The following is a 23537-nucleotide window of genomic DNA, read 5'->3' as shown; positions in this document are numbered from 1 at the left end:
AGAAGAGAGGATAGAAAAAAATCACCCAATCAGAAAACCAAAAAGAAAAAAAAAACAATTAAAAACAGGAAGACAAATCAAAAGAACAGTGGGACAACCTCAAATGTAACAACATCCGTATAATAGGAATTCCAGAAGAAGAAGAAAATGAGCAAGGGTTAGAGAATATATTTGAAGAAATAGTGACAGAAAAAATTCCTCAATTGGTGAAGGAAAAAGGCATTTAAGATCAAGAAGCACAGACAGCCTCCACTAAGAATAACCCAAACAGGCCCACACTAGAACACATAATAATTAAAATGTCAACAATTAAAAAAACAAAGAGAGAATCTTAAAAGCAGCAAGAGATAAGCAACAGGTTCCCTACAAAGAAACCTCCATTAGGTTATCAAGTGACGTTTCAAAAGAAACACTACAGGCCAGCAGGGAATGTCATAAATTAATCAATGTAATGAAAAACAAAGATCTGAATCCAAGACTACTCTATCTAGCAGGACTATCATTCAGAATAGAAGATAAAATAAGAAACTTCATAGACACAAAACGGCTAAGGAAAAATATTAGCGCAAACCAACATTGCAAGAAATGTTAAAAGAACTGCTGTAAGTAGTAGAACAAATAGGAAGAAAAATATAATCACAATAAACAATAATAGCAATGAATAACTACATATCAATAAATAACTAGGATTCCAAAATGGTGGTGGAGTGAATGGAAGCTACACAGATCATCTCCAAGGACCAAAATGGAATTACAATGAAAATAATGACAAATCATCAGGAAGAAGCAACAGAAAACAGCTTGGAGGACCATATAACCAGGGACACCAATCAATCCTGGTAGGCTTGCAGAGGTGTAAGAGGAGGGCTGGGAAGCCACAGACAGCAGCAGCCTTAGCTGTGAGCAGTGCCCTCGGGTTAAACTCCCAAGTGGCTCCATAGTGCAGAGCCAGGACAGACTCTAAAACAGCCACAGTCACTTGCCTTGGACTCTGGCAGAGGGAGGACAAACTGGAATGGAACTGTGTGGGGACACTCGAGATTTGGAGGGTGCTCAGAGCTTTTACTGAGCTGTGGCCACACAGGACAGTGCTCATCTTACTCTTTCCAGGGCTCTGGGAAGGGGCAGTGGCCCCTCCCTCAGAGATTCAACCCCACCCGGTTGGCCATTGAAATGCAAATTGAGTCTCAATAACAACCAGCATCAGCACCACCCTCGAAAAATTCCCTTAGGCTGAACGCCTGAGAGAGTTTTCCATTCAACTGAGAAGACAAGGCTGTTCAAGTAACTGCTATTGATAGCCATCAGGCAAAGAGATAATGGATAATTACAATTCCTGAGCTAGCAACCCTAATCAGAAAAGTAAGACTGGACAGTGGTGTTTAAAGTGAGTTCTCCCTGGCTCATAAAAAACTGGAGAGGGAGCCACAAACAGCAGAACACTAGCACCCATATGGAAAATTTGGCAGGCTCTAAAGTCCACTGTGATAGCCAAAATGGTGAAACACAGAAACAAAAGCCAAATGAAAGAAAAAGAAACCTCTACCAAATAGGAGATAAATGAGGTGCAGTTAAGCAAGTTAACAGAACTAGAATTCAGAGCCATGATCTTGAAAAAATCTACAGCATGTGTAAGGACATGAGCAACATGAGTAAAGTCATAGAAATGTTGAAAATCAACCAGCTGGAAATTAAAATCCACCAAGAAGAAATGAAGAATGACATATCAGAAATAAAGAATGCATTGGAAGGCCTAAATGGCAGAGTAGAGAAAGCTGAGGACTGGATCAGTAAATTAGAAGACAGGGTAGAAAAAATCAAACAATTAGAAAAACAAAAGGAGAAAACAATTAAAAAATAGGAAGATAGCTTAGGAGAACTGTGGGACAACTGGAAACGTAATAATATTCACATCATAGGAGTCCCTGAAGAAGAAAATGAGCAAGCATTAGAGAATGTATTTGAAGAAATAGTGACAGAAAACTTCCCTAACTTGGTGAAGGAAGAAGGCATTCACGTTCAAGAAGCATAGATAGACCCAAGTAGGAAGAACCCAAACAGGCCAACAACAAGACACATAGTAATCAAAATGACAAAAATTAAAGACAAAGAGAGAATCCTAAAAGCAGCAAGAGAGAAGCAACAGGTTCCCTCCTACAAAGGTACCCCTATAAGGCTCTAAACTGACTTCTCAACAGAAACACTACAGGCCAGAAGGGAATGGCATGAGGTTATCAAGGTCATAAAAAACAAGGACCGGAATCCAAGACTACTCTACCCAGCAAGGCTATCATTCAAAATAGAAGGTCATAAAGAGAGTTTCCCAGACAAAAAAAAAGGGCTAAGGGAATATTAGCACCAAACCAGTACTGCAAGAAAAGTTCAAAGGACTGCTGTAATTAGCAAGAGAAATAGGAAAAAAATGGACCCACACTAAACAAAAATGGCAATAAATAAGTACATATCAATAATCACCTTAAATGTAAATGTACTGAATGCTACAATAAAAAGACAGAGTAGCTGATTGGATAGGAAAGCATGACTTCTATATATGTTGTTTACAAGAGACCCACCTCCCAATAAAAGAATCACATAGGTTGAAAGTGAAGGGATGAAAAAAAGTCTTCCAAGCAAACAGAAAGGGAAAAAAAAAAGCTGGGGTAGCAATACTCATATCTGAAAAAATAGATTTCAAAATGAAGACCATATCTAGAGACAAAGAAGGCCACTACATAATAGTGAACGGATCTATTCAACAGAAAGATATAACCTTAATAAACATATATGCACCCGATATAGAAGAACCAAAATATATTTAAAATCTTCTAGAAGACTTCAAAGGAGAAATAAATAGTAATACAATCAGAGCAGGGGACTTGAACACCCCCCAAACATCACTGGATAGATCCTCTAGACAAAAAAATCAGCAAGGAAATATAAACTCTAAATGAAGGTCTAGACCAAATGGAGATAATAGATATCTACAGAGAATTATGCCCCATAACCACAAAATTCACATTCTTCTCAATTGAAAATGGGACATTCTCAAAGATAGACCAAATGTTAGGACACAAACTAAGTCTCTACAAGTTCAAGAAGATTAAAATCATATCAAGCATCTTCTCAGATCACAGTGGGATGAAACTAGAAATCAATTGCAACAAGAACATGCAGAGATATTTGGAAGCTAAATAGCATGCTATTAAACAACAAATGGGTTACCGAGGAGATAAAGAAAGAAAGAAAACTTCCTGGAAACCAATGAAAATGAACACACAAAATCTATGGGATGCAGCAAAAAAAGTTCTGTGAGGGAAGTTCACAGCACTACAGGCCTACTTCAAGAAACAAGAAAAATCTCTAATAAACTATCTAACCTCACAACTTAAAGAACTAGAAAGCAAACAAAAAGAAAACACCAGAACAACAAGAAGGAAGGAAACAGTAAAGATCAGAGCAGAAATAAATGACATAGACACCAAAAAAAAAAAAAAACACAAACAAACAAAACAAAACAAAACAACAATTTAAAGGATCAATGAAAAAAAAAGCTGGTTTTTTGAAAAGATAAATAAGATCGATGGACCCTTAGCTAGCTAGACTCACCATGAAACAAAGAGAGAGAAACCAAATACACACAATTAGAAATGAAAGAAGAGAAGTAACAACTGACACCACAGAAATACAAAAGATCATTAACTGGTACTATGAGCAATTATATGGCAACAAATTCGACAGTATGAGCAAAATAGCCAAATTTCTAGAAACACACAGTCTCCCAAAACGAGATAGAAAACTTGAACAGGCCAATAACAACAAAAGAAATTAAAGATGTAATCAAGACTCTCCCAGCAAATAAAAGCCCAGGCCTAGATGGCTATACAGGGGAGTTTTCCTGAACATTCAAAAAAGTACTAACACCCATTCTCTGCAAACTATTTCAAAAAATTCAAGAAGAAGGAAGACTTCCTAACTCGTTTTATGAAGCCTGCATAATTCTCATTCCAAAACCAGAAAAAGACATTACAATAAAAGAAAACTACAGGCCAATATCCCTGATAAATATACACGCCAAAATCCTGAACAAAATACTAGCAAATCAGCTCCAGCAATACATCAAAAAATGTATTCACCATAACCAAGTGGGATTCATCCTAGGGATGCAAGGCTCTTACAATATTCACAAATCAATAAATGTAATACACCACATAAATAAAATTAAGAATAAAAATCACCTAATGATACAATAGATACTAAAAAAGCCTTCAAGAAAATCCATTATTCATTTCTGATAAAAATGCTCAGCAATCTGGGAATAGAGTGATCATATCTCAACATAATAAGGGCCATATATAAAAAGACCTACAGCCAACATCATACTCAACGGGCAAAAATTGAAAAAATTTCCTTTAAGAACAGGAAAAAGACAGGGATGTCCACTTTTGCCACTCTTATTTAACATAGTACTAGAAGTCTTAGCCACAGCAATCAGACAGGAAGAAAAAATAAAAGGGATCCAAATTGGAAAGGAGGAAGTGAAACTGTCATTATTCACAGATGACATGATACTATACGTAGAACACCTCAAAGACTCCATAAAAAATTTACTAGACTTAATAAATGAATTTGAAAAGTAGCAGGATACAAAATTAATATCAAAAGATTGATGGCATTCTTATACACCAATGACGAACTCAAAGAACAAGAAATTAAGAAAACAATCCCATTTACCATTGCAGCAAAAAATTAAGATATGTAGGAAGAAACTTAACCAAAGAACTAAAGGACTTATTTGCAGAACACTATAGGTCATTGAAAAAAAAAATAGAGGAAGATATAAAAATGGAAGCACATACCTTGTTCTTAGATTGGAAGAATTAACATCATTAAACTGTCCATACTACCCAAAGCAATCTATAGATTCAATGCAATCCCCATCAAAATACCAACAACATAATTCACAGAACTAGAGCAAATACTTCAAAAGTTCATATGGAAACAAACAACCATACAAATACTTGAATAGCCACACCAATGTTGAAAAAGAAGAAAAACGTAGGAGGGATTACATTATCAGATTTCAGGTTGTACTACAAAGTCACTGTAATCAAAACAGCCTGGTACTGGCACAAGAACAGGCATATAGACCTGTGGATCAGAACCTAGAACCCAGAAATGGACCCAAGGCAATATGCTCAATTAATATTTGACAAAGGTGGCAAGAGCATACACTGGAGTAAAGACAGCCTCTTTAATAAGTGGTGTTGGTAAAATTGGACAGCTACATGCAAAAAAATAAAATTAGATCATCAACTTACACCACACACAAGAATAAACTCCAAATGGATAAAAGACTTAAATGTGATTCATGAATCCATAAAAATCCTAGAAGAAAATGTAGGCAACAAAATTTCAGAAATCATATGCAGCAGAATTTTCACTGATACATCACCTAAGGCAACAGAAACAAAGGAGAAGATGAACACGTGGGACTACATCAAATTCAAATGCTTCTGCATACCAAAAGATACAATCATCAAAATGGAAAGACTACCCACTGTATGGGAGAGCATAATTGTCAATGACATATCAGATAAGGGGTTAATTTCCAATATATGTAGAGTGCTCATACTACTTAACAAAAGGAAGACAAATAACCCAATTACAAAATGGGAAGAGGAACTAAATAGACACCTCTCTAACCAGGACAAACAGATGGCTAAGTGACATATGAAAAAATTCTCAACATCACTAATCATTAGAGAGATGCAAATTAAAACAACTATTAGGTATCACCTCACACCTGTCAGAGTGGCTGCCATCAACAAATCATCAAAGAACAAGTGTTGGCGAGGGTGTGGAGAAAAAGAGACTCTAGTTCACAGCTGGTGGGAATGCAGACTGGTGCAGCCACTATGGAAAACAATATGGTGTTACTTCAAAAAACTAAAAATTGAACTTCTATTTGACCCTGTAATCCCACTTCTAGGAATACACCCTAAGAAACCTGAAACACTAATCAGAAAGAATATATGTACCCCCATTTTCATAGCAGTGCTATTTACAGTCGCTAAGATCTGGAAATAGCCCAAATGTCTATCAGTTGATGAGTGGATAAAAAAAGCTGTGGTACATGTACACAATGAAATACTATGCAGCTGTAAGAAAGAACGATCTTTTATTCTTTGAGAAGACATGAAGTAACCTGGAGACTATCATGCTAAGCAAAACAAGCCAATCAGAGAAAGACAAATATCACATGATCTCACCTATTTGTGGACTATAATGAATAAAATAAGCTGAGGAACAAAATACACTCAGAGACATAGAAAGGAGTATGCGTCAGACTGACACTCCTCAGAGGAAGGATGTGGGTGAGATGGATGAGATGAACCAAAGAACTTATATGCATGTATGCATAACCAGTGGACATAGGCAACAAAGTTGAAATGGTGGAGGGGAGGGATTGGGAGGACTGTGTCTAAAGGGGAATAAGAGGATACATCTGTAACTAAAATAAATTAATAAAAATTGAGAAAAAAATCAATAAAAATATATTAAAAAATAATGCAAGTTATAAACCTTGAGGCTGTAGACAGCAGCCCTAATTATGTTCTATGTACTATTTGGGTCACTTAGAGCACAGTAGTAAACTAAACAGAAGAAAAAAATTCTGCTCTTTTGGATTTCTCAATTTAGTGGTGAGTAACAGATAATAAATAAGAAAAAGCACAGATACAATCATGTCAATTATAATTTCAAAAACCTTTTTTTTTTAATTCTCACCCGAGGACATTTTTTTTTGTTATTGTTGTTGTTGTTCAGATAGAATGGGAGGGAGAGAGAGAGAGAGAGAGAGAGAGAGAGAGAGAGAAACATCGACGTAAAAGGGACACATCGAATGGCTGCCACCTGCACAACACAACCAGGGTTGGGGACAAACTTCATCCAAGGTATGCGCCCTTAGCAGGAACCAAACCCAGGTCTCTCTGGACCATAGGCCAATGCTCTAACTGCTGAGCCAAAACCGGCCAGGGCTAAGCTCAAAAATCTTTAACATTTTCGCCCTGGTCAGTTTATATATATAAACATTTCCTATTAAAAACAGAAAAAATATTCAATATATCTTTATGCTACTGTGTATTATTACTGTGTCCAGCTAAGTTTCCTCCCTTGTTTCTGTCTGAGGGTCCCTACAATCTAGCCATGCCAAAACATTTCAACCCATTCTTCAAAATTTACTGCACTATACTGCAGTGCCTCTATGTTTGTCCTCCCACCTTAAATGTCCTTTTACTCCAATTATGTCTCTTAAAGTTCCAGCCATTTCATTTTGTAAAAATTATTTTTATTAATTTATTTTTGTTACACGTTTCTCCTTTTTCCCTCAAAACACCCATCTCTACCTCCTCACCCCCAGGTTTGTTGTCCATGTCCATCACTTATGCATACATGCATATGAGTTCTGTGGTTTATCTCTTCCCTCCCCACCACTCCCTCTTCTGAGGGTTGTCAGTCTCTACCCTACTTCTATGTCTCTGGATCTATTTTGTTCATTATATTGGACAAATAAATGAGATCATGTGATATTTGTCTTTCTCTGCTTGGCTTGTTTCATTTAGCATAATACTCTCCAGGTTCCTCCATGTTGTCTCAAAGGCTAAAAGGTTTTTCTTTCTTATAGCTCCATAGTACTCTATCGTGTAAATATACCACAGGTTTTTCGTTTATAATTTTTTTTTTACAAATATTTTGTTTATTTTGATGAAACTGGTACAGAAAATGTCCATTTAAAACCCATATCTCAGGCCAAAAAGTACAAATAAAATCAAAAGGGCAGTGCTCTGTTGTACACCCTTATGTATTAATAACTTTATTAACTGCTAATGAAACTTTTCTGGGATCTTCTGACAAGATTTTTTTTTTTTTTTACTCTTAAAATACTTTCTCTTCAGTGAAGCCATCTTTGGAGTTAGTCTTTACTCTCATCTTATCTGTCATCTTGACTCCAACCTGATTTTTCTCTTCTTTTGGTCCAGACTTTCAGATTTTAAAAGTAGCTTCAAGTTGAGGAAAGGTCACTTTTCCACAGTTCAGTTCTCTGAAAAACTTCCATCTCCCACTGAAAGTCACAGTCCAGGAGTGAAGCAATCACATGCTAGAACTTCAGGGACAATTAGAAGTCATTATGAACACCTGCAATGGTCAACTTTATTTATTACAAGCCTGAAAATGCACAGTCCTAAAAAAGGAGGCCTTCCTGTGCACACATGTAATATTTAAAAAGAGAGGGCAATGTGAAAGGGGCTTAGGTTTGATCACCAAAAATCAGCACAATAAAAACAAACAATAATGAATAATGGGCACTAGAATTGACATTACCAGATGTTTTAAAGAAATAAAGGGTCAATTTTCACTTCCATTTTGAACACCACATTACAAAAGAACTATTTTTAAAAATACAAAAGGATTGAGAAAAAGAAAAGAAAAAGAATATCTAAACTGTTGAATGACCCCCCATTTGTTCCTGATAAACTTCAATCACACCTTCTTCTTCCAGTCCCAGTTCTTTTGGAGTGTGATTATCAGCAATTCTCTGACCTTCAAAGAGAAACCTGAGTAAATTCATTGGAACTCCCTGTCTTTGACAGTATGATTCTTTGAGTTTCTTGAGATGTGTTGTCATTTTTACTTTGAAGTGAATCTCACTGCTATCCTGTCCAATGACCTTGAGTTTAATGTATTCTCCTTCCTTTTTATCCCCCAAGTCCTCAGTTGAAGGTTTTGGCTCCTGGTCAGACATGGTGATGATGGTTTCACCTGGGGTCTCTGCACAGCAGAGGCTTCTACCACAGGTTTTTTATACACTCATCTACTGATGGACACTTGGGCTGTTTTCAGATCTTAGTTATTATACACAGTGTTGTTATAAACATAGGATTACATATATTCTTTCTGATTCGTGTTTCAGGCTTCCTAGGGTATATTCCTAGAAGTGGCAAGACTAGGTCAAATGGTAGTTCAATTTTTAATTTTTGAGGTAACTCCATAGTGTTTTCCATAGTGGCTGCACCAGTCTGCATTCCCACCAGCAGTGTACTAGAGTCCCCTTTTCTCCACACCCTCATCAGCACTTGCTGTTTGATAATTTTTTGATGGTGGCCATTCTGACAGGTGAGGTGATACCACCTTGTTGTTTTAATTTGTATCTCTCTGATGATTAGGGGCTTTGAGCATTTTTTTATATGTCTCTTGGCCATTTTTATGTCCTGTTTGGAGAGGTGTCTCTTTAGGTCCTCTGCCCATTTTATAAGTGGGTTCCTTGTCTTCATTTTGTTGAGTTGCATGAGTACTCCATACATTCTGGAAATTAACCCCTTAACTAATGTATCAATGGCACTTATGATCTCCTATATAGTGAGTTTTCTTTCCATTTTGATGATTGTTTCTTTTGCTGTGCAGAAGCTTTTTAGTTTGATATAGTCCCATGTGTTCATTTTTTCCTTTGCTTCTGTTGCCTCAGGTGTTGTATCAGTAAAAATTCTGCTGTGTATAATGTCTGAAATTTTGCTGCCTACATTTTCGTCTAGAATTTTTATGGATTCATGAGTCACATTTAAGTCTTTTATTCATTTTGAGTTTATTCTTGTGTAAGGTGTAAATTAGTCTAGCTTCATTTTTTTTGCATGTAGCTGTCCAATTTTTTCACCACCATTTATTAAATGGGCTGTCTTGACTTCACAGCATACTTTTGCCACCTTTGTCAAATATTAATTTGCATATTGTCTTGGGTCAGTTTCTCGGTTATCTGTTTTGTTCCATTGATCTATATGCCTGTTTCCATTCCAGTACCAGATTGTAGTGATTGGAGTGGGTTCGTAGTGTAAAGAGGTATTTGGGCCCTGGCCGGTTTGGCTCAGCGGTTAGAGCGTCGGCCTGCGGTTCTGAGAGACCCGGGTTCGGTTCCCGCTAAGGGTGCGTACCTCGGTTGCAGTTTGTCCCCGGCCCTGGTTGGTCGTGCGGGTGGCAGCCACTAGATGTGTTCCTTTCACATCGATGTTTCTCTCTCTCTCTCTGTTCCTCTCTCTCTCTCCCACTCTACCTGAACAAAAAAACGGGAAAATGTCCTTGGGTGAGGATAAAAAAAAAAAAAGAGGTATTTGGTATTGTGATCTGTCCTACTTTGTTCTTTTTTTAAAGATTGCTTTGGCTATTCAGGTCTTTTTATTCTATATAAAATTTTAGAGTATTTGTTCTAGTTTTGTGAAGTATATCTTTTGATAGGGATTGCATTGAACATATAGATTGCTTTCGGTAGTATTGACATTTTAATGATGTTAATTCATCCAATCTTTGAACATGGTATATGCTTCCACTATTTTATATCTTCCTCTGTTTCTTTTTTTAATAACCTGTAGTTTTCTGTGAAAAGGTCTTTTACGTTTTTGGTTAAGTTTATTCCTAGGTATCTTAATTTTTTTGCCATGATGGTAAATAGGATTTTTTTTTTTTTTTTTAGTTTTACTTACAATGAGTTCATCATTGGTGTATAAAGAATGTCATCAATTTCTTGACGCTAATTTTTATTCTGCTACTTTGCCAAATTTATTTATGAAGTCTAGTGTATTTTTGATGTAGTCTTTATGGTTTTCTATGTACAATATCATGTCATTTGCAAATAATGACCTTTTACTTCCTCCTTTCCAATTTGGACCCTTTTTATTTTATCTTCATGTCTAAATCCTGTGGCTAAGACTTCCAGTACTATGTTAAATGAGAGTGGTGAAAGTGGGCATCTGTGTCTTGTTCCTGTTTTTAAGGGAAATTCTTTTAGCCATTTAGTATGAGGTTGCCTGTAGGTTTTTTATATATGGCCTTTATTATGTTGAGATATGATCCCTCTATTCCCACAATGCTGAATGTTTTTACCAGAAATGGTTGCTGGATTTTGCTGAATGCTTTTTCAGCATCTATTATTAAGATCATGGTTTTCATCTTATATTTTGTATATATGGTGTATCACATTTATTGATTTGAAAATATTGTACTAGCCTCACATCCCAGGAATAAATCCCAATTGGTCATGGTAAAAAATATTTTTGATGTATTGCTGGATCCAAGTTGCTAATATTTTGTAAAGAATTTTGGCATCTGTGTTCATCAGTGATATTCGCCTGTAGTTTTCTTTCTTCGTAGTGTCTTTATCTGGTTTTGGAATTAGAATTATGCTGGTCTTATAAAATGAGGTTTGAAGTCTTCCTTCTTGAATTTTTTGAAATAGTTTCAGGAGAATTGTTATTAGTTCTTCTTTGAATGTTTGGTAAAATTGCCTTGTGAAGCCGTCCAGGGTTGGGCTTTTGTTTGCTGGGATAGTCTTGAATACATCTTAAATTTCCTTTGTTGTAAATGGTTTGTTCAACTTTTCTCTCTTCTCTGTTCAGTTTTGGAACACTGTGTGTTTCTACAAATTTGTTCATTTCACCTAGATTGTCCAATTTGTTGGCATGTAATTGTTCATCGTAAGTTTTGATGATCCTTTATATTTTTCTGTTGTCAGATGTTACTTGTCCTTTGTTTCTGATTCTGTTTATTTGGGTCTTCTCTTTTTGTTTCTTGGTGATTCTGGCTAAAGGTCCATCAATCTTGGTTATTTTTTTCAAAGAACCACCATTTTGTTTCATTGATTTTTTGAACTTTTTTCTTAGTATCTATGTCATTTATTTCTACTCTGACTTTTACTATTTCTTTTCTTCCACTTCCTCTGGTACTCCTTTTTTTTTTTTTTTTTTTCCTTTTTAGTTTTTTAAGTTGTATGGTTAGAAAGTCAATTAGAAATTTTTATTTTTTACATAGGTAGGTTTGAAGTGCTATGACCTTCCCTACAGGATTGTGTTTTTATTTTTTTAATTTTAAGTTTTTATTTCTTAATTTGTTTTTATTACAGATGTTTCTCATTTCTCTCTTATTGACACCCTCCTCCCCTTTCCTCCCACCCCATCCCCAGCTTTGTTGTCTATGTTCATTGGTCAAGCATATGTGCATGTGAGTTCTGTGGTTTATCTCTTCCCCTACAAACCCCCCTCTTCTGAGACTCCTCAGTCTGTACCCTACCACTATGTCTCTGGGTTAATTTTGTTCAGCAGTTTGTTTAGTTTGTTATATTTCACAAATCAGTGAGATCATGGGATATTTGTCTTTCTCTGCGTGGCTTGGTTTGTTTAGCATAATACTGTCCAGGTCTTTCTGTGCTATCTCAAAGGATAAGAGATCTTTTCTTCTTACAGCTGTATAGTATTCAGTTGTGTACATGTACCACAGCTTTTTAATCAACTCATCTACTGATGGACAGTTGGGTTGTTTCCAGATCTTAGCTATTGTAAATAGTGTTGCTATAAACATAGGTGTATATATATTCTTTCTGATTGGTGTTTAAGATTTCTTAGGGTATATTCCCAGAAGTGGGATCACTGGGTCAAATGGCAGTTCAATTTTAACTTTTTGAGGTAACACCATAGCCTTTCCCACAGTGGCTGTACAAGTATGCCACCAGCAGTGTACTAGAGTCCCCTTTCTCCACACCCTTGCCAAAACTTGTTGGTTTATGATTTGTTAATGGCAGTTATTTTGACAGGTGGGAGGTGATACCTCATAGTTGTTTTAATTTTCATCTCTCTGATGATTAGTAATGTTGAGCATTTTTTCATATGTCTCTTGGCCAACTGTATATAATTTTTAAAGAGGTATCTATTTAGATCCTCTGCCCATTTTTTAACCAGAAAAAAACCCTCAATAGCCACAGCAATCTTCAAAAAGAAGAACAAAGTAGAAAGAATCACATTACTACATTTCAGGTTATACTACAAACCCACTGTAGTCAAAGAGCCTGGTACTGGCCCAGGAACAGACAGATAAATCAATGGAACAGAATAGAACACCCAGAAACTGACCCAAGACAATATACTCAATTAATATTTGACAAAGGTGGCAAGAGCATACATTGTAGTCAAGACAGTCTCTTCAATAAATGACGTTAGGGACTGAAAAAATGGTGGTGGAGTAAATGGAGGCTACACAGACCATCTCCCAGGACCAAACTGGAATTACAATGAAAATAAAGGCAAATCATCAGGAAAAGGCAACCAAAAAGCAGCTTGGAGGAACACATAACCAGGGACGCTGACTCAATCCTGGTAGGCTTGCAGAGACGCGAGAGGTGGCTGGGAGGCTACGGTTGGCAAGGGACCTGGCTTGGAGCTGCAGCCTCAGCTGGGAAAAGGGGCCTTAGAGGGGAGTGGCGGCAGCCTTGGCTGGGAGCTGTGGCTGTGGGTGGGAGTGGTGGTGGCCTCAACTGGGAGCTGTGGCCTTAGTGGGGTGTGGCAGAGGCCTCGGCTGGGAGCTGCGGCCTTGGCTGAGAGCAGCGGAAGCCTCAGCTGGGAGAGGCAGCGGCCTCAGCTGGGAGAGGCTGCGGCCTCGGCTGGGAGCGGTGGCGGCCTTGACTGGGAGCGGCGCCCTCGGGTTAAACTCCCAAGCGGTTCCACAGTGCAGACCTGGGACAGAGTCTAAAATACCAGCAGCAACTCACCTTGGTCTCTGGCAGAGGGAGGGCACACTGGACTGGAACTGTGTGGAAACACTAGGAATTTATAGGGCACTCAGAGCTTTTGCTGAGTTGCAGCCACACAGGACTATGGTCAGCTTGCTCCTTCCCAGGGTCCTGGAGAGAAGAGGCGACCCCTCCCTCAGAGATTCAACCTCACCAGGTGGCCATTGAAATGCTAATAGAGGCCCATTAACAACCAACATCTGTCCCACTCTTGGAAAATCCTCTTACTCTAGGCTACTGATGGAGTTTTTCATTCAAATGAGAAGCCAAGGATCTTCAGGTGACCACTACTAATAACCTCCAGGCAAAAAGCTAGAGGATAATTGGACCATTCCCTGGGCTAGCAATTTGAACCAGGAAAGTAAGATTTGATAGTAATGTTTAATGCGGGTCCTCCCTGGCTCATCCAAACGCAGAAGAGGGAGCCACAAACACCAGAACACCAACACCCACAGAAAAAATTTAGCAGGCTCGAAAGCCCACTGTAATAGCCAAAATGGTGAAAAGAGAAACAAAAGCCAAATAAAAGAACAAGAGATATCTACTGAAGATGAGATAAATGAGGTGCAGGTAAGCAAGTTAACAGAACTAGAATTCAGAGCCATGATCTTGAGGAAGCTCAACATCATGTATAAGGACATGAGCACCATGAGCAAAGACATAGAAATGTTGAAAATCAACAAGTTGGAAATTAAAAACCAACAAGAAGAAATGAAGAATGACATATCAGAAATAAAGAACACATTGGAAGGTCTAAATAGCAGAGTAGAGGAAGCTGAGGACAAGGCAGTGAATTAGAAGATAGGGTAGAACAAATCAACCAATCAAAAAACCTAAAGAAAAAAACAATTAAAAAACAGGAAGACAGCTTAAGTAAATTGTGAGACAACTAGAAACATAATAACATTCGCATCATAGAAGTCCCCAAAGAAGAAGAAAATGAACAAGTATTAGAGAATATGTATGAAGAAATAGTGACAAACAAAATCACTAATTTGGTGAAGGAAGAAGGTATTTAAGTTCACGAAGCACAGATAGCCACATGTAGGAAGAACCCAAACAGGCCCACAACAAGACACATAGTAATCAAAATGCCAAAAATTAAAGACAAAGAAAGAATCCTAAAAGCAGCAAGAGATAAGCAACAGGTTACCTACAAAAGAAACCTCATAAGACTCTCAGCTGACTTCTCAACAGAAACATTAAAGGACAAAAGGGACTGGCATGAGGTAATCAAGGTCCTGAAAAACAAGAATCTGAATCCAAGAAAATTCTACCCAGCAAGGCTATCATTCAAAGTAGAAGGTCAAATTAAGAGCTTCCAAGACAAAAAAAAAAAAAGGCTAAGGGAATATATTAGCACCAAACCAGCACTGCAAGAAATATTAAAAGGACTGCTGCAATTGCAGCAGAAATATAAAGAAAAATAGAATCACACTAAACAAAAATGGCAATAAATAAATACATATCAATAATCACCTTAAATGTAAATGGATTGAATGCTCTGTTATAAAAACACAGAGTAGCTGATTAGATAAGAAAGCATGACTCATCTATACTTTGTTAATACGAGATCCACCTCACAAAAAAGACTCACATAGGTTGAAAGTGAAGGGATGGAAAAAAGTCTTCCAAGCAAACGGGAAGGAAAGAAAAAGCTGTGGTAGCAATATTCATATCTGATCAATTATATTTCAAAAGGAAGACCATAACTAGAGAGCAAGATGGCCACTACCATAATATTGAAAGGATCTATCCAACAGGAAGATATCACCTTGATAAACATATATGCACCCAATATAGGAGCAACAAAATATATCAAAAATCTTCTGGAAGTCTTCAAATGAGAAATCAATAGCAATTCAATCATAGCAGGTACTTCAAAACCCCACTGACATCACTGGATAGATCCTCTAGAGAAAAAAAAAAAATAACATGGAAACAGAGACTAAATGAAGCACTAAACCAAATGGATTTAATGCATAACTACAGAGAATTACACCCCAAAAATACAGAATTCACATTCTTATCAAGTGCACATGGGATATTCTCAAAGACAGACCACATGTTAGGACAGAAATTAAGTCTCTACAAGTTCAAGAAGATTGAAATCATATCAAGCATCTTCTCAGATCACAATGCATGAAACTAGAAATCAATTGCAACAAGAACATGCAAAGACATTTGAACACATGAAAGCTAAATTGCATGTTATTAAATAACGAATGGGTCAATAAGGACATCAAAGAAGAAATTAAAAACTTCCTGGAATCCAATGAAAATGAACACACAACAACACAAAACCTATGGCATACAGTGAAAGCAGTTCCGAAAGGGAAGTTCATAGCACTACAGGCCTACCTCAAGAAGCAAGAAAAATCTTTAATGGATTACCTAACCTCACAACTTAAAGAACTAGAGAGCAAACAAAAAGAAAATCCTAGAGCAAGTATAAGTAAGGAAATAGTATAGTACAGAGCAAAAATAAATGACATAGAGTACAAAAAACAAAAAACAAACCAAAAAAAAAACACAAAAAAAACAATACAATGAATCAAGGAAACAAAGAGATGGTTTTTCAAAAAGATAAATAAGACTGATGGACCCTTAGCTAGACTCACCAAGAAACTAAGAGACAGAACCCAAATGGAGAAAATCAGAAATGAAATAGGACAAGTAACAACTGACAACACAGAAATACAAAAGATCGTCAACAACTACTATGAACAATTATATGGCAACAAATTCGAGAATTTAAGTGAAATGGACAATTTTCTAGAAACACATAGTCTCCCAAAACTGGATCAGGAAGAGATAGAAAACGTAAACAGACCAATAACAACAGAAGAAATTGAAGATGTAATCAAGACTCTCCCAGCAAAACAAACCCAGGCCCAGATAGATTCACAGGGGACTTTTACCAAACATTCAAAAAAGAACTAACACCCATTATCCTCAAACAATTTAAAAATATTCAAGAAGAAAGAAGACCTCCAATATCGCTTTATAAGGCCAGCATAATTCTAATTCCAATACTAGAAAAAGACACTACAAGAAAAGAAATCTATAGGCCAATATCCCTGAAGAAAAAAAAAATCCTGAACAAAATACTAGCAAATCAGATCCAGCAACACATCCAAGAAATTATTCACCATGACGCAGTGAGATTTATCCCAGGGATGCAAGGCTGGTACAGTATTCGCAAATCAATAAATATGATACACCACATAAAAAAATTAAGAATAAAAACCACATGATAATATCAATAGATGCTGAAAAAGCCTTTGACAAAATCCAGCATCCATTTCTGATAAAAACGCTCAGCAGTGTGGGAATAGAGGGATCATATCTAGACATAATAAAGGCCATATATGAAAGACCTACAGCCAACATCATACTCAATGGACAAAAACTATAAGCATTTCCCTTAAGAACAGGAACAAGGCAAGGATGCCCACTTTCGCCACTCTTAGTTAACATAGTATTAGAAGTCTTAGCCACAGCAATCAGACAGGAAGAAAAAATAATAGAGATCCAAATTGGAAAGGAGGAAGTGAAACTGTCATTATTCACAGATGACATGATACTATATGTAGAAAACCCCAAAGACTACATCAAAAATTTACTAGACTTAATAAACAAAATTGGCAAAGTAGCAGGATACAAAATTAATATGAAGATATTGATGGCATTCTTATACACCAATGATGAACTCACAGAAAGAGAAACTAAGAAAACAATCCCATTTACCATTGTGCCAAAAAAATTAAGATAGCCAGGAATAAACTTAACCAGAGAAATAAAGGACCTATTTGCAGAAAACTACAGGTCAATGAAAAAAGAAATAGAGGGAGATATAAAAAAGTGGAAGCACATACCTTGTTCCTAGATTGGAAGAATTAACATCATTAAAATGTCCATACTACCCAAAGCAATCTATAGATTCAATGCAATCCACATCAAAATACCAATGGCATACTTCACAGAACTAGAAAAATACTTAAAAAGTTCATATGGAACCAAAAAAAAAAAAACCTCAAATAGCCACAGCAATCTTGTAAAAGAAGAACAATGTAGGAGGGATTACATTACCTATTTCAGGTTATACAACAAAGCCTCTGTAATCAAAACAGCCTGGTACTGCACAAGAACAGGCAGATAGACCAGTGGAACGGAACAGAAAACCCAGAAATGGACCCAAGGCAAAATGCTCAATTAATATTGGACAGAGGTGACAAGAGCCTATAGTGGAGTAAAGACAGCCTCTTTAATAAATGGTGTTGGGAAAATTGGACAGCTACATGAAAAAAAATGAAACTAGACTGTCAACTTACACCCTACACCAGAATAAACTCCAAATGGATAAAAGACTTAAATGTGACTCATGAATCCATAAAAATCCTAGAAGAAACTGTAGGCAACAAAATTTCAGAAATCATATGCAGCAGAATTTTCACTGACACACCACCTAAGGCAACAGAAACAAAGGACAAAATGAACACATGGGACGACATAAAACTCATAAGCTTCTGCATAGCAAAAGATTTAATCCTCAAAATGGAACAGCAACCCACTGTATGGGAGAGCATAATTGCCAATGATATATCAGATAAAGGTTAATTTCTAATATATATATATAGAGAGTGCTCATACAACTCAACAAAAGGAAGACAAAGAACCCAATTGAAAAATAGGCATAGGATCTAAATAGACACCTCTCCAAACAGGACATACAAATGGCTAAGAGACACATGAAGAAATGCTCAACATCACAAATCATTAGAGAGATGCAAATTAAAACAACAATGAGGTATCACCTCACACATGTTAGAATGGCCGCCATCAACAAATCATCAAACAACAAGTGTTGGGGAGGGTGTGGAGAAAAGGGGACTCTAGTACACTGCTGGTGGGAATGCAGACTAGTTCCGCAAATATGGAAAACAATATGGTGTTACCTCAAAAAATTAAAAATTGAACTTCCATTTGACCCAGTGATGCCACTTCTAGGAATATACCGTACGAAGCCTGAAACACCAATCCAAAGTATATATGTGCCCCCATGTTTGCAGCAGCACTATTTATAATAGCTAAGATATGGAAACAGCCCAAATGCCCATCATTAAACTAATGGATAAAAAAGCAGTGGTGCATATACACAATTAAGTACTATGCAGCTGTAAGAATGAAAGATCTCTTATCCTTTGAGAAGACATGGTTGGACCTGGAAAGTGTCATCCTAATGGAAACAAGACAAACAGAGAAAGACAAGTATTATATGATCTCACTTATTTGTGGAATATAATGAACATAACAGTCTGAGGAATGGGGTGGTCCATAAGACATCAAAGTAGGTTACAGACTGACTAGCCCTAGAAGAGTGGGTGTGGGGGAGAGATAAACCACAGAACTTATATGCATGTATGCATGAACAATGGTCAGGGACAACAAAGCTGGGGAAAGGGCGCAAAGGGAAGGGGAGAGGGGAATCAGTGGGGGAAAAGGAGAAACATCTGTAACAAAAATAAATAAATTAATTAAGATAAATGGAAAGAAGAAAAATAAATTGTTGCTAGATAAAAAAAATGAATTAAAAAAATAAATGACGTTGGGAAAATTGGACAGCTACTTTCAAAAAATTGAAGCTAGAACACCAACTTACACAATTCATGAGAATAAACTCATAATGGATAAAAGATTCAAATGTAACTTGTGAATCCATAAAAATGTTAGAAGAAAATGTAGGCTTAAAATCTCAGACATCATATGCAGCAGAATTTTTACTGATACATCACGTAAGGCAACAGAAACAAATGAGAAAATGAACAACATGGGACTACATCAAACTAAAAATCTTCTGCACATTAAAAGAAACAACCATGGAAACGGAAAGGAATTTCACTATATAGGAGACCACAATCACTAATGATGCATCAGATAAGGAGTTAATTTCCAAAATATATAGAGTGCTCATACAACTCAACAAAAGGAAACAAAGAACCAAATCAAGACTGCTTTTGTTGTGTTCCATAGAGTTTGTGTTGTTGTGTGTTCATTTTCATTGGTTTCCAGGAATTTTTAAATTTCTTTCTTGATGCCATTTATAACTCATTTATTGTTTAATAAGATGCTATTTAGCCTCCAAGTGTTTGAATGTTTTTGCGTGTTTTTGTTTCAGTTGAGTTCTTGTTTCATGCCAGTTTGATCTGAGAAGATGCTTGATATGATTTCAATCTTCTTGAATTTGTAGAGACTTATTTTTTGTTTTAACATATGATCTGTCTTTGAGAATGTCCCATGTGCACTTGAGAAGAATATATATTCTGCAGCTTTGAGGTGAAATGTTTCATAAATATCAATTACGTCCAGCTGATCTAGTTTGTCATTTAAGAACTCTATGTCCTTTTTAATTTTTTTTCTAGAAGAGGTATGCATGGTGTCAGTGGGGTCTTGAAATCACCCACTATGATCATATTGCTATTGATCTCTCTCTTGAAGTCATTCAGAAGTTTTTCGATATATTTTGGTGCTCACATATTTTGTGCATATGTTTACCTCATTTATATCCTCTTCTTGTATTGATTCTTTTAATATTATATTGACTTTCTTTTTCTTATATTATGGCCCTTGTTTTAAAATCTGTTTTTTTAGCCCTGGCCAGTTTAGCTCAGCGGTTAGAGCATCGGCCTGTGGTCTGGAGAGACCCGGGTTTGGTTCCCGCTAAGGGCATGTACTTCGGTTGCAGTTTGTCCCCGGCCCTGGTTGGTCGTGCGGGTGGCAGCCACTCGATGTGTCCCTTCACATCGATGTTTCTGTCTGTCTCTCCCTCCCACTCTATCTGTACAAAAAAATGGAAAAATATCCTCGGGTGAGGATAAAAAAATAAATAAATAAATAAAATAAAATCTGTTTTTTTAGATATGAGTATTGCTACACCAGCTTTTTTTTTTTTTTTTTTCATTTCTATTTGCTTAGAAAAATTTTTTCCATCCCTTCACTTTTATCCTGGGTGAGTCTTTTGTTGTGAGGTGTGTTTTATGTAGACAGCATATACATGGGTCTTGTTTTCTTATCCAATCAGCTACCCTATGTCTTTTGATTGGAGCATTTAAGCCACTTACATTTAAGGTTATTATTGATAGTTTTAGTTGCCATTTATATCATATGCCTGTGTTCCTCTCTCTCTCTCTGTTTCTTCTTCATTTTACAAAAATACCTTCAGCCCTCGCCGGATTGGCTCAGTGGTTGAAGCGTCAGCCTGCTGTCCGGGGAGACCCAGATTTGTTTCCCACTAAGGGCATGTACCTCAGTTGCAGTTTGTCCCCGGCCCTGGTTGGTTGTACAGGTGGCGACCACTCAATGTGTCCCTTTCATGTCGATGTTTCTCTCTGTCTCCCTCCCACTATATCTGAACAAAAAATGAAAAAAAATGTCCTCGGGTGAGGATTAAAAAAAAAAAAAAATACCTTCAGCATTTTTGCAGTGCTGGTTTGGTGGTGGTAAATTCCGTTAGCATTAAGGTTTTTTGTTTGTTTGTTTATCTGTGAAGCTCTATATTTCTCCTTCAATTTTGAATAATAGTCTTGCTGGATAGAGTAGTCTTGGATTCAAACCCTTGGTTTGCATTACTTTGTACACTTCATGCCATTTTCTTCTGACCTGCAATGTTTCTACTGAGAAATCAGCTGACAGTTTAATGGGAGCTCCCTTGTTGGTAATTTTCTGTCTCTCTCTTGTTTCCTCTAAGATTCTTTCTTTGTCTTTAATGTTTTCCATTTCTGTTATGATGTGTTTAGCTGTGGGTCTTCTGGGGTTCATCTTGCTTGGGACTCTGTGTTTCCTGGAGTTGTGTGACTTTTTCCTTCACCGGTTGAGGGAAGTTTTCAGTTTTCTGTCATTATTTCTTCAAACAGGTTCATTATTCCTTTCTCTGATTCTTCTCCTTCCAGTACCCCTATAATGTAAATGTTGTTACGTTTTGCATTGTCCCACAGCTTTCTTTAAGTCTTCTCCTGCTTTTTAATTTTTTTTCCCCCATTTGTTGCTCTATTTAGTTTTTTTTTTTTTTTCTACCATGTCTTCTCAGGCACTGATTTGGTCTTCAGCTTCTTCTAATCTACTATTGAACCCTTCTCAAGTATTTTTAATGTCAGCTTTGTCATTCTTTATTTCCTCTTGATTTGTATGCATAGTTTCGACCTCTTTTTTTTAAGCTGAAGTAGTTTCCAGTGAGCTCTTCATAATCCTTATTAAGTTGCGTATAGTTCTCACCAAATTGTTTGAGCACCCTTAAAATCATTGCTTTGAATTTTTATTTGACAAGTTGCTTTCTTTCATTTTCTGTAGTTTGTTTTCTGGTGACTCCTCTTTTTCTTTCATTTGGGTGTTGTTTATTTGTCTCACCATTTTAGCAATCTGGTAGTTCTAGGCCCAATGAGGGATGTTGGAGTGTGTAGGCAGGTCAGTGTGTATCAAATAAAGCTGCTGTGTCTCCCAGACTGTTTTGGTGTATGGCGCCTCTTGCCTGCTGTGGGCCCTGGAGGATTGACAACTGGTGGCTGGTATTGTTCTGTTGTGGAGGTCTCGGCTCCCTGAGTCTGCTGTTGTTTGGGCTGGGGCATTGCTCCTCATCAGCCTTTGCTGATGCCACTGGAGATGGTTCTCAGCTGCCAATCTGTGCTGTTGCTGCCTCGGGTATGTGGGTCCAGCTGGTGCACAGCTGGTGTGCATAGGTTTTGCTGATTTGCTTCTGGAGTACACTGATGCCTGGTGGTGCTCAGCTCCTGATCAGTCACTGCTGGGGGTGCATGTCAGCTCCTGGTTGGTACTGCTACTGCTGTTGCCAGGAAGTGCTCTCAGGTCCCAATCTTTTGCTGCTGTTGGGGGCTGTGGATGCTCTGCTCCTGGGACTTTGCTGCTGCCAGGGGGAGGGGCTCCACTCCAAATCTGCTGTTGCAGTTTTCAGGGTTAGGTCTTCACTGCCCAACCCTGCTGCTTGGGCTGTAGCACTGCTCCTGCTCAGCCTCTGCTCATGCCACTGGGGATAGGTCTCAACTGCTGCTCTGAGCTGCTACTGTCTGTTGGGGGTGGGGCTCCACTCCTGCCCAGTCACTGCTGCTGTAGCGGAAGGTGCTGGGCTCTGATCAGACTTTTGTTGTGGGGGATGGCGTTCAGCTCCCAGCCAGTTTTAATTAATAGAGCAGGCACCTGGATAGCACTGCTATTGTGCACTGGTCCACTTGGCTGATGGTGCAAGGTGCTCTGGTGGACTCAGGTCGCTTGGCCCTAGCCACTCCCCACTTTCTTTTTCCAGGGAAGACCAGGGATCTTCCAAAATGGCAGGTCCTCCAAGCCATGCAGGGAGAAGCTCCCCGATGCACTGCTTACAGCGGTAGCCAGCTTCTTCCCGTCCACAGCATAGAAACCTTCTGCCCCATGTCTCTGCACTGCTCCATGTGGGTCATCCACACTCACATTCACTTACACTCTCTCTTACATTCACTCACTCTCTCACACACTCACTTTCACTCGGTCCTTCCCACCACCATCTTCTTAATCCAGTTCTAGCCATTTTATTTTATTTTATTTTATTTTATTTTATTTATTTTTTAATCCTCATCTGAGGACATTTTTCCATTTTTTGTACAGACAGAGTGGGAGGGAGAGAGAGGAAGAGAGAGAGAGAGAAACATCGATGTGAAAGGGATACATCGAGTGGCTGCCACCCGCACGACCAACCAGGGCCGGGGACAAACTGCAACCGAGGTACGTGCCCTTAGCGGGAACCGAACCCGGGCCTCTCCGGACCGCAGGCGGACGCTCTAACCGCTGAGCCAAACCGGCCAGGGCCAGTTCTAGCCATTTTAAAAGCCTGTCTAAATGTTACCCTTTCCCAAAGCAGACTCCCAGTATTTCCACATTTGATTTCTTTTAT

General features: G+C 37.8%; 1 protein-coding gene across 1 annotated transcript; it reads right to left on the bottom strand.

Annotated features, from left to right (window-relative positions):
- Positions 1-8497: 8497 nt before the first annotated feature.
- Positions 8498-8803, bottom strand: LOC118636500 (small ubiquitin-related modifier 1-like). The gene has a single exon (XM_036271607.1). The coding sequence runs from the start codon at positions 8801-8803 to the stop codon at positions 8498-8500; it is 306 nt and encodes a 101-aa protein (XP_036127500.1).
- Between the last annotated feature and the right edge of the window lie 14734 nt (positions 8804-23537).

The sequence above is a fragment of the Molossus molossus genome, unplaced genomic scaffold, assembly GCF_014108415.1.
Source record: "Molossus molossus isolate mMolMol1 unplaced genomic scaffold, mMolMol1.p scaffold_m16_p_2, whole genome shotgun sequence".
NCBI lineage: Eukaryota > Metazoa > Chordata > Mammalia > Chiroptera > Molossidae > Molossus > Molossus molossus.
The sequence above is the reverse complement of the archived record's forward strand: the minus strand, read 5'-3'. Positions and strand labels throughout refer to the sequence as shown.